Genomic DNA, 16,624 nt, shown 5'->3' on the forward strand with positions numbered 1-16,624 from the left:
ATGATCGTATGAGTTGAAGGTGTGAGCAGGCTTCACCACTCAAATAGGCAAACAGAGAACCCCATTAATCAAGATAAAGCATGATCACTTTCTACAGTCAGAGAACAAAACAGTTGAAGTCGATGCAGGACTGGACTACTTTCCAAAGGCTTTTATGTGCAGATTCATCATAAATATAACAGGTGTTTTAGAGGCAGTAATGAGAGAAGAGTCAGTATATGACACAGTATGGTTCAGGGTTTGTTATTTTGCTTGAGAATATTTCCTGCAGGTAAGAACAGTCAGCCCAATGATTCTTCACATGCTCAAATCATGAGTCATCCTCAACTGAATGAAAGAAAACAAGACGAGGCAAGCCTGCTTCAGTCAGATCTCAGGTGAAGCCTGTTCGGATTCACGGGATTTTACATACGACAATCGCCTAAACGTGGAGCGACTCTCTGCTCGCTGAACGCAACGAGCAGAAGGGACGGCCGAGGATTTTACCTGCGCCTTTTTGAACACTTAAAATGTATTTATTTTTGCTGTTTACAATCGCAAATGTACAACGCTGCAAACCCCACACCACAGTATACCCTGGACCACAGTATACCCTGGACCACAGTATACCCCGGACCAAAGTGTACCCCGGACCACAGTGTACCCCGGACCACAGTGTACCCCGGACCAAAGTGTACCCCGGACCACAGTATACCCCGGACCAAAGTGTACCCCGGACCAAAGTATACCCCGGACCACAGTGTACCCCGGACCAAAGTGTACCCCGGACCACAGTGTACCCCGGACCAAAGTGTACCCCGGACCACAGTGTACCCCGGACCAAAGTGTACCCCGGACCACAGTGTACCCCGGACCACAGTGTACCCCGGACCAAAGTGTACCCCGGACCACAGTGTACCCCGGACCAAAGTGTACCCCGGACCACAGTGTACCCCGGACCACAGTGTACCCCGGACCAAAGTGTACCCCGGACCACAGTGTACCCCGGACCACAGTGTACCCCGGACCACAGTGTACCCCGGACCAAAGTGTACCCCGGACCACAGTATACCCCGGACCAAAGTATACCCCGGACCACAGTATACCCCGGACCAAAGTATACCCCGAACCACAGTGTACCCCGGACCACAGTGTACCCCGGACCAAAGTGTACCCCGGACCACAGTGTACCCCGGACCAAAGTGTACCCCGGACCACAGTGTACCCCGGACCAAAGTGTACCCCGGACCACAGTATACCCCGGACCAAAGTATACCCCGAACCACAGTGTACCCCGGACCACAGTGTACCCCGGACCAAAGTGTACCCCGGACCACAGTGTACCCCGGACCAAAGTGTACCCCGGACCACAGTATAAACTCCTCCAGGTGCAAAAGAATTAGCAGCTGTGCATTAAGATGATTGTACTATAGTAGTATGTCAAAGACAAAGTGTTCATCTGGTTTTAAAGAATAATATTCATGAGAAACCTCCAATATTATATATATATATATCCATGACATCTGTGTAAAACTCTCAACAGTCTTTCCTCTCTGACTTACTTCACTTACTTCATTGTATTGTCTTGTTTACTATTCTCACTCATACTTTACAGTTTGTTTGTCTTTTGCTTCCACAGTTTATTTGTATGCTGCTGCAACAAACCCAACTTCCCCACTGGGATCCATAAAGTTCCATCTTATCTATTTATGACAATAGAGAGACCTATTTCTCTTCACACAGTCGCTCACGTGTTCAGTCTTTCTCTCCCTCACTGTTTTCTCACTGCAGCTTTTATCGCATGAGTAAATCTCCAAAATCCAGGTCTGACGCTGCCGGGAGTCCACAGGTTTCATCTTACAGAAGGGAAACACATCGAAACCTTCCCCCATTCTGCAACCCCCCCCCCCAACCTTCCTCCTCCTTCCTCCTCTGAAAAGCAGGAGTAACTGGTTTGGCCTTCGTTTTAACAGCACGTCTTCCCTCTCTTTTCCCCCTCTTTCCTTCATCCTCCCCTCCTCCCTCCCTCTTTGTTCTCTCTCTATGGGGGAGCTCAGAGAACAGGTATGAGCAGGCACAAACTCTTTAGCCTCGATGTTGTTTTACTCTTCATTGTGTTCTGTTTTAGTTACGGGGTGTATCGAAACTGGCAATGTGACAAAATATGGAAAATACAAATAAATAAGCTGAAGACAAGTGAGCTGTGAGCTCAATGGTTCCAGTGATGAGGCTGAATCCCAGGATTAGTTTAGACAGAACGAGTTCGTGAATGGGATTTCACAAGGCAGCACACAGGTGTGAGTTTGTGCAACTTCTTCCAAATCCTCATCAATGTTGAGAATTTGAAGAGACCTCAAGACAAGACAAAACAAAACGTCGACCAGATTCCAGATTCTCAGAATTTAAAATGTGATTTTACATTTTCTTCTCCAATTTGGACCCTGGTGTCTGCGGTGGAAACCCAATGACTTCCTCTAAAGAGTCTCTGAGTGAACTGTTAGTCGATAAAGTCGTAGCTGGAGCAGACCCGTCAGACAGCTGATAGCAGAGATACATTCTATGTCATGGCAGAAAAACACCACTTCAAGTTCAACCCACGGAGAAGTGTTTTCTTACCTGTGTGCGTCCTCTGGTGTGCCTTCAGATGAGAGCTCTTTGTGTAAACTTTGGAGCAGCCTGAAAAGAAATCACAAAGAGAGATCGTGAGATTGGCTGACGGCTCAAATGTTCTCAACGGACGCAAAGTTGACTTTGTCCACGAAGGAGAAAACGTGCTGTTTCTAGAGTGGGTTTGTATCAGTGGACGAACCCAGGCCCGACCCACTCACAAACACAAATGGACCACTTCAAATGATTGGTCTCATACACTTTTTGCAGTGTGTTATAAAGCACACTAGCAACCTGGATTCTGTTTGTGACATGCAAGAAGGAGCCAATATTTTACTGACAGATTTGCATTTGTGCTTTTGCTTTGGGGGCGGAGCTTATTTACACAACAGTGCATCGGTAGAAAGCATTTTGAACCGACTCGGAGTGGCTGAAACATGTTTTCATTTGTGCGTCAAACTGTTAATAAAGCCCAGGGAATCGTGCAGGGCTCTCGCTTGTGATTCTGTGAGTGTCTCGTGTTAAAAATGATTCAATATGGGCAGATTTGCATGTTGCCTAAGGTGCACGTTATCATAGGTAGCGTCCCCAACACAGGAAAAGAAAAGGAACAGCTCCAGGAAAAGAAACTAAAAAGCCTGGCAATGAATGCGAGTTAAGTATTTCAGTTTAGCACAAACACAAATTACCCAGTGAGACGTAAGAACCTGACAATCAGCAAGGGTTTGAGTGCACGAATCGCCCTTTCCATCCATTTCATGTGATCTCATCTGCTGCACGTTGACAGTTCGCTCACAGAAAACGTCAAACTGATTCAACTTTGAAAGCAGTGGCAAGAACTGGGCGGCGTGCAACAACCAAGGTACTGCTGCCGAGAGGTTTAACGTCTTCACTTTTAACTCGCACAAATGTGATCATGTGCAGAGAGTGCATTTGTTACTGGCCAATGATACAGCATGCAAATGATAGAGTAAGTAAGATACCTTAAATTCAGGGACTGGTAGAAAAATCTGTTTAGTTTAATGACAATGTCAAATCCTTGACAAAAGCAGAAGACCAGGAGATGATTGTCATTTAACTCTATGCTAAATTATTCTTATATTTTGACAAATGTGTTTGACTGTCCATCCATCCACTATGTTTAACTGCCTTTCCTGTTCAGGGTCGCGGGGGGTGTGGAGCCGATGACACATAGAGACGGAGAACCATTCACGCTCACATCCACACCATGGGGCAATCAACTAACCTAAGCTGCATCTCCGGAAGCCAGAGAGAACCAACACTGACACGGGGAGAACATGCAATCACCACGCAGAAGGCCCGTCTAGCCCGGGAATCGAACCTGGGCCCATCTTGCTGTGAGGCAACGGTTTTACTGTGATATATTCTAAAGTTAAATGCAGATAAAACACCGACCTGGGTAGTCACAGAAGTGGATCCTCCTCTTCTCCAGCTCTGGGTTGTTCCGCCTGTTGTATTTGGGACCCGTCAGGACACCCTGTCCATGTGTCATCAGCATGGCGTGTGAAGACAACCCCGTCACCTTTATCCCGTCCAGGCGCTGCTGGTACTGCGGCATAAGGTGTGGCGCTAACCTGAGCAGCTCCGCCTGACCGTCCGGGCTCCCTGGCTGAGAGTTTGGCGGTGAGGGCGGCAGGCTGTGGGGCGCCGTGTGCTGGGATGAGCCGGTCGGCGAGGCCTGGTAGTAACCGTGGTGCTGCTGTAGCTGGTGCTCCGCCATCATGTAGTTGCCGTTGGATGCAACGTTGCAGAGGTTCAGCATGGTCCTGCCGCTCGTGGAGGCGTGTGCCGACGGGCTGGCGTGCGACAGAGTCATGGTGAGGTCAGCGCAGCTGGTGATGGGCATGTGGTAGATCTGCGGCTGGGGGGCCGGGGGGCCGATGTGAAGCTCTGTGTCCAGATTTGGCTGCTGCTGCTGGGATCCTGCCGGGGCACTCACCACCACGCCACAGCTCATGTCCGGCTTGATGAACACGTTGTTGACTACGGGCGGCACGCTGAAGACGGAGGTGAAGTCCGGCAGGGCCTGGGTGCTGGAGGAGGAGGAGATGGAGCAGGGCACCTCCAGCCCGGGCTCCGTCTTGATCTGCTGCGGCGTGAGAGTCCTGGTGTTGTGCCGGTAGAGGCCCGTGCGGAGGTGGGTGGTGCTGGGAAGGATGAAGTTGATGTTGAGGCTGTAAGGAGCAGCCATTTTGTCCTCGGAGAAGAAGTCGTCGACCACGGAGGCGCTGTCTCGTCTGTATTTCTTGTCGACAGAATCGATCAGGTTACTCAAGAGAGGACTGTTGACCTGGGGGAGGTATTTGTCCAACTCTAATCGAACCTGGAAAGGAACAGAGGAGAGACAAGGTTAAAGGAAACTGCAATTTACGACAACCCTTCCTTGTTAACTCCTTAAGACTGAGTGTAAAACTAGTTATTTTGTATCACCCACAAAATGATTCCTTTACAATAAATGATCATATTGATCACCCAGCCCTATATCCTACGTAACTGTGCGTATCAGAGCGGGTCTCCCTGTGTGAATTTAATGTGTGGAAACTACCAAAGTATAAAATACCACCGGAGCATTTCATGTTGACATCCTGAGGCTTTGGGTAACAACATGTTTCGATTGAAACATCCACAGCAGCAGCTGTTTGTCACAGTATTTGTTCAACATGGACATGGACATTGTATTTGTTTAACTGAGGGAATTATTCAGTGAGATTAATGGGCTGCAGATGGTGATAAGGTGGAGGTGGCATGGCTCCGTTCCACCAGTTAATAGAAAGACACACACTGTAGGGGTGAGAGAGAGGAAGCTGCACAGGAATTACAATAGAATGACAACTATGAAGAAAGGATAAAAGACAAGTTTAAGAGAAGTTGGAAGCAGGACTTCCTCCTCCTTCATGCCTCACATTCCTGCTTCCCAGTGGAGCTCACTGCCCTGACAATCAGCCAACGCTAGAGAAGCATTTCACCTCCGCTCACCTGGATGTTACTCCTTTAGCCTTCAGGGCTGCAACATGTCTCACTAGTTATCACCTGCTGCATGTTTGGAGACGCATTCATCAGGGAACTGTTGTTGGTTTGGTTGGAATTCAAATCCGTAAACGTAGAAGAGCTACTGGTGTCATTGATTTGTGTGTGAATGTCACTCATCAGCTGATCGTTGGGTGAGCTGTGAGGCCGATTCATACGAACGTTTAGAGATCTCACTCTACTCGAGCTGCAACGATTATTCGACTAATGGATCAGTCCATCAACAGACAAATAGCCGCCAACTATTTTTCATAATCGAATGAAGTAAATATAGCTTTGGAATCTATTTTCTTTATCATCTTTTGATTATAGATGATGGAGTCGGACATAAACGCACTGCTTTCTGACAAAGCTTTCTGTATGTGTGTTTCTATTTGTGCTCTTCTCACTGGTTTGACATCTGAAGACAGTTGTTGTTAGATTCTGTTACCAGGGAGATGCAACTGTCAATCAAATCGGACCAGATCTACTTGTGTGATGGGTGACAAATGTGTGGAAATACAGAGAAGAGCTTTTAAGCAACAAGACCAGACAGGTGGAGGAGCGTGTACGAAAATAAATAGCAGGTATTTTCCTCTTCCTTTGAGAAGATCTGATCTTAATCCTGATGAACTGGTGTGTGTGTGTGTGTCATTCAGAGTCTGTGAAGCAGAGATTCACTCCTTTAGAGGTGAACCAGCCGTTACATGAAGAATCTGTGCTGCAGAGACCACACACACACACACACAAACACACACACACACACACACACACACACACACACACACACACACACAAAAACAAACATATGTTTGCACAAATATGCACAAATGTACACAAATGAAGGCAAGCACGTCCAAATTCACAGTAACTTGCCAACACACACACTCTCTGCTCCACACAGACACGCAGACGGAGAGTTCCCTCTGTGGGCGTGGCCGATGGAAGCGGTTTCAACCGTGAAGACGAAAAAAAGAAAGAAAAAAAGCAGCGAACCAAACAAAGGCTGAAGGAAAGTTAAAGAGCGTCTGGTAAAAATAGACCCGGCAGACAAAAAGATTCTGATGGTCACAGTGACGACAGACACACAGCGCTGAAGAGAGGATGAGGAGAGGATGAGGAGAGGATGAAGAGAGGAAGGAAAGAGCCAAACAAAAAAAAGAGAACGAGAAGGAAGTGAGGGCCAACAAGGAGAGAAAACAAGGTGAGGAAAGAAAGTGAGCGGCTGATTATGAAACCGATATTGATTATTATCTGACGGGGAGATCAGAGAGGACTCAAAGTAACTGCTGACCAGGAAGCTGCACACAACTCATAGAAAACACAGAGAGAACATTTTACACAACGTCGATTATACAGATAGCAGACAGGAAAAATGCTGATAATCATTAAACATATGAAACTTAAACAAACTGTACTTTGTGCAATTTATCCGGATCAGTGGGAGCTAAAGAAACCAGAACCCAGAGGGCACAGCGGAGTCCTGCTGAACCGGATGATTCGGGACGAATGACCTAACGAGGTGCTGACGGGCTGGAGGTCGAGTCCAGCAGCTCAACGGGAGCAGAAAGCAGCAGAGAAAAGGCCCGTTTCAACGCTATCATTCTGCAGCGCCGTCAACACACACACACACACACACACACACACACACACACACACACACACACACACACACCCGATCCCTCCATCAATAACCTGCTGATATATTTTCATACACAAATGTTGGAGGGTAATTGCTGAGCCGGGTATCGTGGCAGGTTGAGAAACAGTCAGGAAATGCAATCTATTGGTTTCGTGTTCATGGACACTGATTGACTTGATAAGAAAAAACAAAAACAGCCTCTCTTGTTTCCTTCCCTCCTCCCTCCTGTGTGCCTCCCTCGGGTGCCCTTGGTCGCTTCCCCTGCTGTCGATCCCTCTTGCTGTCAACCTCTGTTCTCCTATTCACTTGCATGTTTTTTCGCTGGTGACATTTCACCTATTTCAGCCTCTTCTCCTCGCTGCACAAGCAGAGACGATGTTGGGCTGCAGTTTCTTTAACAGCGAGCCGGTTTTGCAACAAACTCACGAGTCTGAAGATATGCTGAAGTTGAAGGGTGGTCATGCATGTATATAAGATGCACTAGCATAATCAGAGAAATGCACAAATAATTCTCCTAAATTTGATGAACTGTGCCACTGACTTTGCACACATGCACAGCAAACCTCTAGATCAAGAAAGATCTTGTATAATGAGTCCATTAAGTACCTCCTCTTCCTAAGTAATATCTCTGGTCAGGACAATAAAGAACACTGACTCTAGTATTTCAATCCCATGAACTTCATCATTATTATTATTATTATTATTATTAATAATTTCTGAGAGCTAAAGGGAAACCCTGCCATTTTCAATAAGAAGGTGTGGGTGTTTATTTAGTGTTTGTCCTCCAAGTATTGTAGAAAGAGCCTTGTAAGATACGTTAACGATCGCAGACACATTACACAAGAGGCACGGCAACCTCAAAGGAAACTAGTCGATGAACTACGATTCAAAATGTCTTTGTATGATTTTACGTGGTAAACAAGTACAATATCTTGAGGCTAAGACCTGGTTAATAATTGGAGAACATGGACAACTGCTCCGCTCTGAGTCCTTCTGCCCGATAACAGTCTCTTATCAGTTGTGTTCAGGTTTATGGGATGGAGTGGGAGTTCCCACACTTCCAGCCAATCTGACATCCATCCTAACAGAACTTTCGTCTCATTTACTGCACAGAAAACTGCTATCAGTGTTTAACATTTCTAAATTAGGTTCCCCCCCCCTCATAATCCTCATAGTTACTAGTTTCCATCTGGTGCACCAACAGCATGAAAATCAGCTCGCAGAGACTCGAAGCTCCATCACACTGAACATCTTGTTGTTCCTATGATATTTTACAAAAGGTTAATTCTCATTTTTCTCAAGTCCAGCAACAAGTGTCAATTTTTGTCCGTTACTTGTATACGTTTTCACAGGAAATAACTTAGTTAGGTTTAAGCAACTAAACGACTTAGTTAGGTTCGTCTTTTGGGTTAAAACAACTACGGACGTGCAGTTACCGAAGTATGCAAGTTACGTGACAAATAAATCAACATTGACTTCTTGTTTCCCACGGGGAAGAACAGCGGCCTCCTGATGAACCCAACACGCTGTCAGAGAACCAACCTGTCCAACCAATCAGGGCTCTGCTCTCATTGAACGGATTGGCGGGTGCTGATCTGTACATATCAGAACTAACGTTGATTTATTCGTTAGTCGCGACACTTTCGTTAATTTGAACCCAAACGACGATGTTTTTCGAAACCTAACTCAGTAGTTTCCTGTGGAAGTTTATTTTGAAAAAGCAGAAATACGTAGCTGGAACCCGTCCGTTTGGGAGAATAACCGAGGCTTTGCTCCTCCTCTTCTGAATCCTTTGTCCTGATTACAAAAACAATTCTTCCTTTGACATATTTACTAGAAATATTGCTATTCATCTCAAATGTAGCTTATTGGGATTATCTATGAAATCCTCAACAGATGGTTAAACCACGTCTACGTATGCCAGACTCCTACTGAACCGAAAACGAATCAATAAAAGCAACACTCTGACCGCTCTCCTCTTCCTCAAAAGCCTCCAAGCCACCAGGTCGGCCATCTTTATCAGACCCCTCCCCCTGATAACTGCTAAACAAATGGCTGCGTCTGCACACCAGTTTGCCTTTATGGCTCTTGGGAATGCAGGCAAAACGGCGGCCGTTCGCCTTTGGATCTCCATAAAAAAAAAAGACAGAGCTGATAGTGTCGCCCCCCCCCCCCCCGGTCTGCTTGCTGCCAATCACCAGAGCAGAAATCACGAAAACAAAACCTTTGAGACGGTGGTGATGGTTTATGGCCGCTGATAGAGGGAGAGATACGGAGGCATCGGCTTCACAGGACGGGGACGAGTAAAGACAAGAGGCAACTGGACGGAATCCACTGTGGCTCTTCTGGGAAAGTCGGGTATTGATATATTTTGATCAAACATTTGATAATACCTTCATACGTCTATTATACTTGAGAAACCAAACACTTCTTATGAATGAGGCCTTTGTTTTTGAAGTTACTGGTGTTAAACATATGACGCTTTTATGCAAAAGTATGTATGATTTACACACTCATGTCCATAAAGGAAGATATGTATGTATCCCAACATACTGTATGTTCATACATCCCCACACGCATAAGGTCAATCATGAATGTATGGGAACAGTTCTCTTCTTCGCCATTAATCATAAAACACAAATCGTTTTGAGTTCTTTGGAGCTGAACTGCAACGTCCTTCTGTTCAGGTTAACAGTTCGTCCAGACTATAACTTCTTTCTCGCGTCGTATTATTTCTGTCTCTTATTTCTTGTCACTCTTTGTTCTTTTATCGTCCCACAAAACAGACTTCTCCAGTGTAGCTTGCAGTAAGACGGGGAGCTCCTCTACTGGTGTTTTCATTTGAAATGAATTATCGCTGCGGCATTTTGTTGGGCCAGGCGAACATCCCTCCATCCTGTACGTAGCTACATGTTTAGAGATACTGGAAGACTTCTTCGCTCATCACAAAATGATTTCACCTAATGTTTTTTATTCAACAGTGGCAGTCGTTAAAGAGATTTTGCAGCTCACAATAGATGAGTTTGCAGACCTCAGGCATTAGGAAACAGTAGAGTAGGACTGTCTGCGGGCGGCGTGCGTTGTCTGGGACAGAGACACGACTGGGCATGATGGGTACGGATGACATCATTAGACTCAACAACTCTAGTGGGTTTCTGATTGGTCTGCTGGTGAACTGACACTCTGCAGGAGGATCAGGCTGGTTTATGGGTCTGCAGATGCAACAGGATGAAATGAAAAACATGTTTATCAGCCAGTAATGACACTCTTTTCCAATAAGATGCACGTTCACCACAGATGAATAAAACCTCTCAGTAAAAAACGATTCCATGTGCAAAAAAGCCAATTTCTTTGACTAATCGTGTTTGCATGGATCTGAGATTTGATGAGCTATTTAATAGCCAGGTTCATGTACGGGAGGATATGAGGGAACTCTTTATGTTGTGTTTAATGATACCAAATCACAGATACCAGCAGAAGGAGAGACACTAATTCTAAATTAGGTCCATCGTCCCAAATGTTTAGTCCCCGAGAAGGAACCAAACAAATGAATCACGTTTGCTCAAATGAAGAGTGGGTGAGTGCTGCGAGCTTAGACTCGTCGTCAGCAGACGCTTGCTCAGATGCAAAGCAGCTGCGTGTGTTGCTCTGGAAAGTCAAATCATTAGTCAAACCAAAACCATTTCAGCCGTCAGCAGCCTGAAACATATCCGTCGGCAACAAGGGCCTGAAAGAAGACGTCAAGAGGATTCACTAATGGAAGGCTGACGTGACAGGAGAACATGTGGAGGAGGGTCAGTCTGGCCCGTGACATAAAGTCAAACAAAAGGAGGTCCCTGTACAATCCCGGGACATTAAAATAACACACTGGAAACCGATCTAAACCATATCAGAGTATTGATCTTCAGGAATCATTATGCGTGACTGCCTACACACTCTTGACGTGTACGCCACAAAGTTACTCTGTAACTTCTCCCGTCTGCGCTCGGTCTAACAGGAAAAGCTTTTGGTGATTTCACGACAAAAGAATCTGGAAATAGGTTTCATATCAGTTACTTATTCTGCCATTACTGCTGCGGTTCATGAACAGATTGATTCCAGAAGAAAACATGGACTGCTTGGAAGAAAAAGAACTTTCAAAATACTCCAGACAAATGTTTTGATGAGCCGACAAACTTCAGTCTGTGGCTGACAGAAAGTTAGTGTGTGTACATGAAGTTTCTTTTGTTTTTGTAAGTATGACGCACACATTTTAAAGTCATTACTGAAGGAAATAAATGCCACTGATTTGTATTATACGTAGGTAACGGGAACATCTTAAGCTTTGGACCAAAGATGCATTTTTTAAGTCTCACTGGGGTCTAGGAACCTGTGATGGGTACTGTACTACTGTTTCCTGATACTGTATAGACTAAAGTACATGTCCCTTCATGGAATGGCAGCTGATGAAAAATCTTATCATTAAATCCAGGTGATGTCTGGTGACTGCAGAAACATCTCAGACTAAACATTAACACTGGACCTCGACGTTGACCTCTTTAAATAATCACTGTGGTCTCACATCACCAGTCATCCGGCCCGTTCATTAGTGTGGTTCAAATGACAGCGTTACTCCATTAACATACTACTACTCTACTGTACACAACACACACAGAGTCACTGCACTGTTTCTGAGATCGACTGGGCTCTAAAATAACCGAATACCTCAAGAAACACAAGTTATGCAAGAGTGACAGCAAAATATGAAATATTACTAATGCAACAAATGTTGAAATGTGAAATAAATTTGTTTGTATTTGATAAAAAGTGTTTCCTCCTGATGGCAAAACAATAGGTGCCAAGTGCAACCCTTACTGTCGAGGTTTGGGTCAACAAACTGGAACATGTAGCAGCTGGTGGAGACCACAACATGAGCTAAGAGAAGGTGATCTGATGCTGAGCTCACAGCTTATCGACACAAGAGAAGAAAAACACTTTGAAGGAAAAGCTCAAGTGCACCAAATGTAATTTCACTCCTTCTTTTGAGTATCCGCTCCTCATGAACTTCATTTATAAACAAGTGTGGGAAAACGTCACGGACACAGACGTCACAAAAAAGATCAGCGAGTTCATTTACTGAGTGCTTACTCGGCAGGAAAAGGAAACATTTAGACACACAAACACGGATCAAAAGGGTGAAGACATCGATGCTCGGGGGAACCAAAGACCTGCATGTTTGACGAGCCTCAGCAGCCTCTCACTGCTGCTGTGACTTTTCTCATGAGCCTTTTATCATCCTGACTCTTAGCCCGGAGCCCTGTGGAGATGCGGGCTCTGCTCAGACAGGTCGGGCAACATACTGCTGTCACGACACCGGCTCCGTGAAGCGCTCTTTAAAACACCAACACAATGACACAACAAAAAGAGAAAGCGTTTACACAGAACTCTCTGTCGTGCTCTGCTCAAATGGGAAACCCTGTGTTTGACACTGAGTTATAGTCGGAGGAAGAGAGAGGATGAAATGTACAGAGAACGACCTGAGTATCTGTGAGGAATGTGTTTGAGAAACCGTCTTCGTGCACATTCACGGTGAATCAAGAGCACGTAAGGTGAACCCTCTCCAGCTGCGGTTGGCTTTAATTTGCCTGGGGGGGGCAACTATTTCACTTAAGCCGACTCCTTTGTTCCTGTCAAAGTCACGCTTTGCATAACATGAAGCGCGCCATGTTTGCAGCAACGAGACACGAGAGAGAACGCGGCTGAATGTCGGCCTTCTTTTTGTCTTGAGCACAACAGAAGCGACACAAACGGTGTTGTTGCAGAGACGCAGCATCGCGTGATGTTTTCATGTTAAAATGTGTCCTTGTAAGTTGTCAAATAACTGTCAAGAGGACTGTCACGCAAACAAGACTCCGTTTTGTCTCATGATGCTCGAGTGAATGATTGACGACTTAAACGCTGTGTTCAGGTTTTCAGCTGCGTTACATCGTGATTCATGGAATCCCACAATGCAGTTCGTTTAGGCTATAAAATACTTCTGTGTTTATGACATGTCATTTCGGGCGACATCCATCTGCAGCGAGGTAGGCGGAGAAGCTACACGGTGTTTTTAACATCACACAAGAGACACAAGAGAATAAAACCTGGAGAAAAGACTGCATCACATCCACATGTATCAGCACTGAGAAAAAGCACCAAGAGTGACCAAAGCAAACATCTTCAAGCTCTCAAACTGTTGGTGGTCCTGTGTGAGGAGCAGAGCGCCGTGAGCCTCGGGTCTCAGGGTCTGTTTACCAAACACCAGCGCCGTACCGAGGCTTCTGGTTTCTGTCTGTTGTGAGCACGCAAACACTCACAGCCATTTAACTGTTAACGATTAGCCACATATCTGGCTTCAGAGCATTCACCGAGTATCCTCTGCAGATCTAGAGGAATGCGATGGTGGATGGAGAAGACGCCATTTTGCAGAATTGTCTAAAATTCAACCTGCTTCTGCATCATGTGATCACATCCGATGACCGCTCATCTTCTGCAGGCAGGACGTCACCATCACTTGAGGAAACGAGCAGGAAACAGCATGTGTCCACTTTTGAATGACTTCTCTGTTTGCTGCCGCTTTTTATTAAACAAATAATTATTCATCTCTCTGTGCTGTCACTTATATTCTTGCATTTCACACTTATATTCTATTTGAACTCGTTTTAATGTTCTATTCTCTTGGCTCTTTAGTGATTTTAACTGTAAGTAAATGTCCTTTTATGATGCGTTTCTTTTGCACTTTGTCTCGATGCTTCTGATGTTTCATGTAAACATCCGTGTTGCTGAGATGTGCTGTATAAATACACGTAATAAACACCTCTGTAAACAAGCTTAGCGTGTGTAGTAACCACAATAAGAAGCAGCAGCAGGGTAATAACCACACAACTAATGTAAAGCAGGTGTAACACTAACAACAATCAGCCTGTTTCCCTATAAAGATGTTGTCTGCAACTGTCGGCCTGATTACACAGAATATTTAGAATAAATGCATTCAATGCGAGTGCTTTATGTGTATTGATTTCATATAAGTCTTAACAACTGAATAATAGCATCTTTATACGACTAGAATAAATGTAAGTTGCATCAGAGGAATACAAATAAAGTTTGATTTGAATGCTTTGTATGGCAGAGCTGCCACTAGCTGCTCTACAGCTTCCAGGTGAACTTTACCTGCGTTCTCAGGTGTCTGCGGAGGACTTTAACCCGCCTACCTGATACAGGTGAGCTGCCTCCTTTCTCAGGTAAACGCAGCCTGATAACCAACACGCAGCTCAGTGGTAATTAACTGCTCATTAGAAGCTTTGTGTATCATCAAAAGGACCTTTTATTGTGACTGAAGCAGCAGCTGCAGCAGCACCGCCTGTTCTAACATGACAGCGGAGGTAACGTTATGGAAACAGCCAATAAAAGGCCATCCTCAGCGGGTCGGCGGTGACTCTCACCCCAGGTTTGACGTCCTCAAACACGGACGCCTCCTCGGCGCCGTCCGCTCCGGGCATCCTCACGGGCTTCAGCTGCGTGAAAACCGCCCTCTCGTCTGTCGTGTGCGGCGGATTCATGGCCAGTCCTACCCTCGCTGCCATCAGACCGGTTTCTTATCTTCTTGTGAATTTTGGTTAGAAACACATAGAGATTTATTGCGGGTAAATGCGCCTTTAATTCAGCTGAAAGCTACGCAGTTATTCCACAGCCCTCCCCTCTCTTCTGGGCCACAGGTAGGTTTTACCTGAGCTCAAGTATGGACCCTGCAGCGAAGCGAGCCAATGAGAGCAGAGGATGAGTCTCCTGGTCCAATCAGCTGCGTGGAGGGAGGCGGGACTCACCTGAGAGACTCTGAGGAAGAAGGAAAACCAACTGGAGGGCATCAGGCACTGTTGTCTCCTCAACTACACGCACACACACACACACACACACACACACACACACACACACACACACACACACACACACACACGACCGTGCAGCGACAAATACAATCTTGATCTCTGCAGTCATACTGTATGTTTATGTATAAATTACTGCCAAATGAAGACCTTTCATTTTTTTTCTTGTCATCTTTCTTAAATTTGTGACTTGTGCAACACCGCGTATTCCCGTCACACAAAAAGAAATACATGACTCATGCTGAAGTTCTCCTGAGGCCATGCACACATTAAAAAAACGTTTTTTATCAAATCTTATTGTATATAATTAGCAGGAAAGTTGTATTTCTATCTTCATGACCAGTTTTCCAAATCTGTTGTACGTGATCCTAGGGGACGAAGTTGGACAATCACGTGTGCACACAAACACACAGGAAGTAATAAATAGTTTCCAGGACTGTGCATTTCATTGCATGTTGCAGCAGGTTCAGCGAGTGATGAAGCTTTTAGTCGTGGTAATAACAGCAGCACACACTGTTTAATAGAAACATACAGATAGAAACTGTATTTTACAAGATCCGTATTCTGGGCATCTTCTTTTCTGTAAAGACGTTACACCGAGGGAGCGGGAGTTTCAGAATATGACTAACTAGCTAATGCATTCATGTGCTTCGACCTTTCATTGTCTCCAAAACAATACACATGTTTATTTATCTTCAACACACAGGAATGAATTCTTCAGACATCATTTCTATGTTTTGCTTTGATAAAAGAGAACACGCCCCGCTGTGTGAAACAGAAATAGACTATCTGCTCAAATACATCTTGAGTTTAACCACATGCACTACAGCTGAGAGTCCTCGCGGCGATGACGGCGTTTTAACCAGCCGCGAGCAACAGATACAGCGGTGACGCAACACACCTTCTTTTGGCGCTTGCTCAAGCTGATCCTGCTCTCTTCATCTTCAACACATAGATACATTGATGAGGACACACATGTGTGAACTAAGTATGCCCGTCTGGAATTACTCTGACAAACTGTATTTTGAAGCAAGTTAGGACATGGTTTTATAGGTCACAGAGACACTCAGTGGTGAATTATGAGAAAATGGATCCTTTGGTCACAGACATGCAAAAGGGCGCACAACCTCTCCTACACAGCAGCAACACTTTTATAGTTGCTTTGTGTCTCTTTGTAGTCATTTGTGTCTCTTTGAGGTTGTTCTGTGTCTCTTTGTAGTTACTTTGTGTCTCTTTGAGGTTGTTTTGTCCCTTTCCGTAGTCGTTATGAGTCTCTGTTTGTGTTGCTTTGTAGTCTTTTTGTGTCTCTTTGCAGTTGTTTTATGTTTCTTTGTGGCCACTTTGAGTCTCTACCTGGTTGGTTTGTGACTCTTTGAATGACTTTATGTCGGTGAAGGCCAGGGGAGCCCTGTGCACGGGAGGCCCGTTCATTAATCCATTCATGCAAACTCCTACTTTTTTCCTCTGG

General features: G+C 45.2%; 1 protein-coding gene across 1 annotated transcript in view; it reads right to left on the reverse strand.

Annotated features, from left to right (window-relative positions):
• klf5l (Kruppel like factor 5 like) overlaps positions 1 to 14,856 on the reverse strand; it is a 20,809-nt gene extending 5,953 nt beyond the window's left edge. The window contains exons 1-3 of the mRNA XM_076102569.1: positions 14,716 to 14,856; positions 4,003 to 4,930; positions 2,596 to 2,655 (exon numbers count right to left, since the gene is read on the reverse strand). Of these exons, the coding sequence (XP_075958684.1) occupies positions 2,596 to 2,655; positions 4,003 to 4,930; positions 14,716 to 14,856 (1,129 nt within the window). The remainder of the gene's footprint in view (positions 1 to 2,595; positions 2,656 to 4,002; positions 4,931 to 14,715) is intronic.
• Between the last annotated feature and the right edge of the window lie 1,768 nt (positions 14,857 to 16,624).

The sequence above is a fragment of the Anarhichas minor genome, unplaced genomic scaffold (genome assembly GCF_050575085.1).
Source record: "Anarhichas minor isolate MPS153535 unplaced genomic scaffold, ASM5057508v1 ptg000027l, whole genome shotgun sequence".
NCBI classification, from domain to species: Eukaryota; Metazoa; Chordata; class Actinopteri; order Perciformes; family Anarhichadidae; genus Anarhichas; species Anarhichas minor.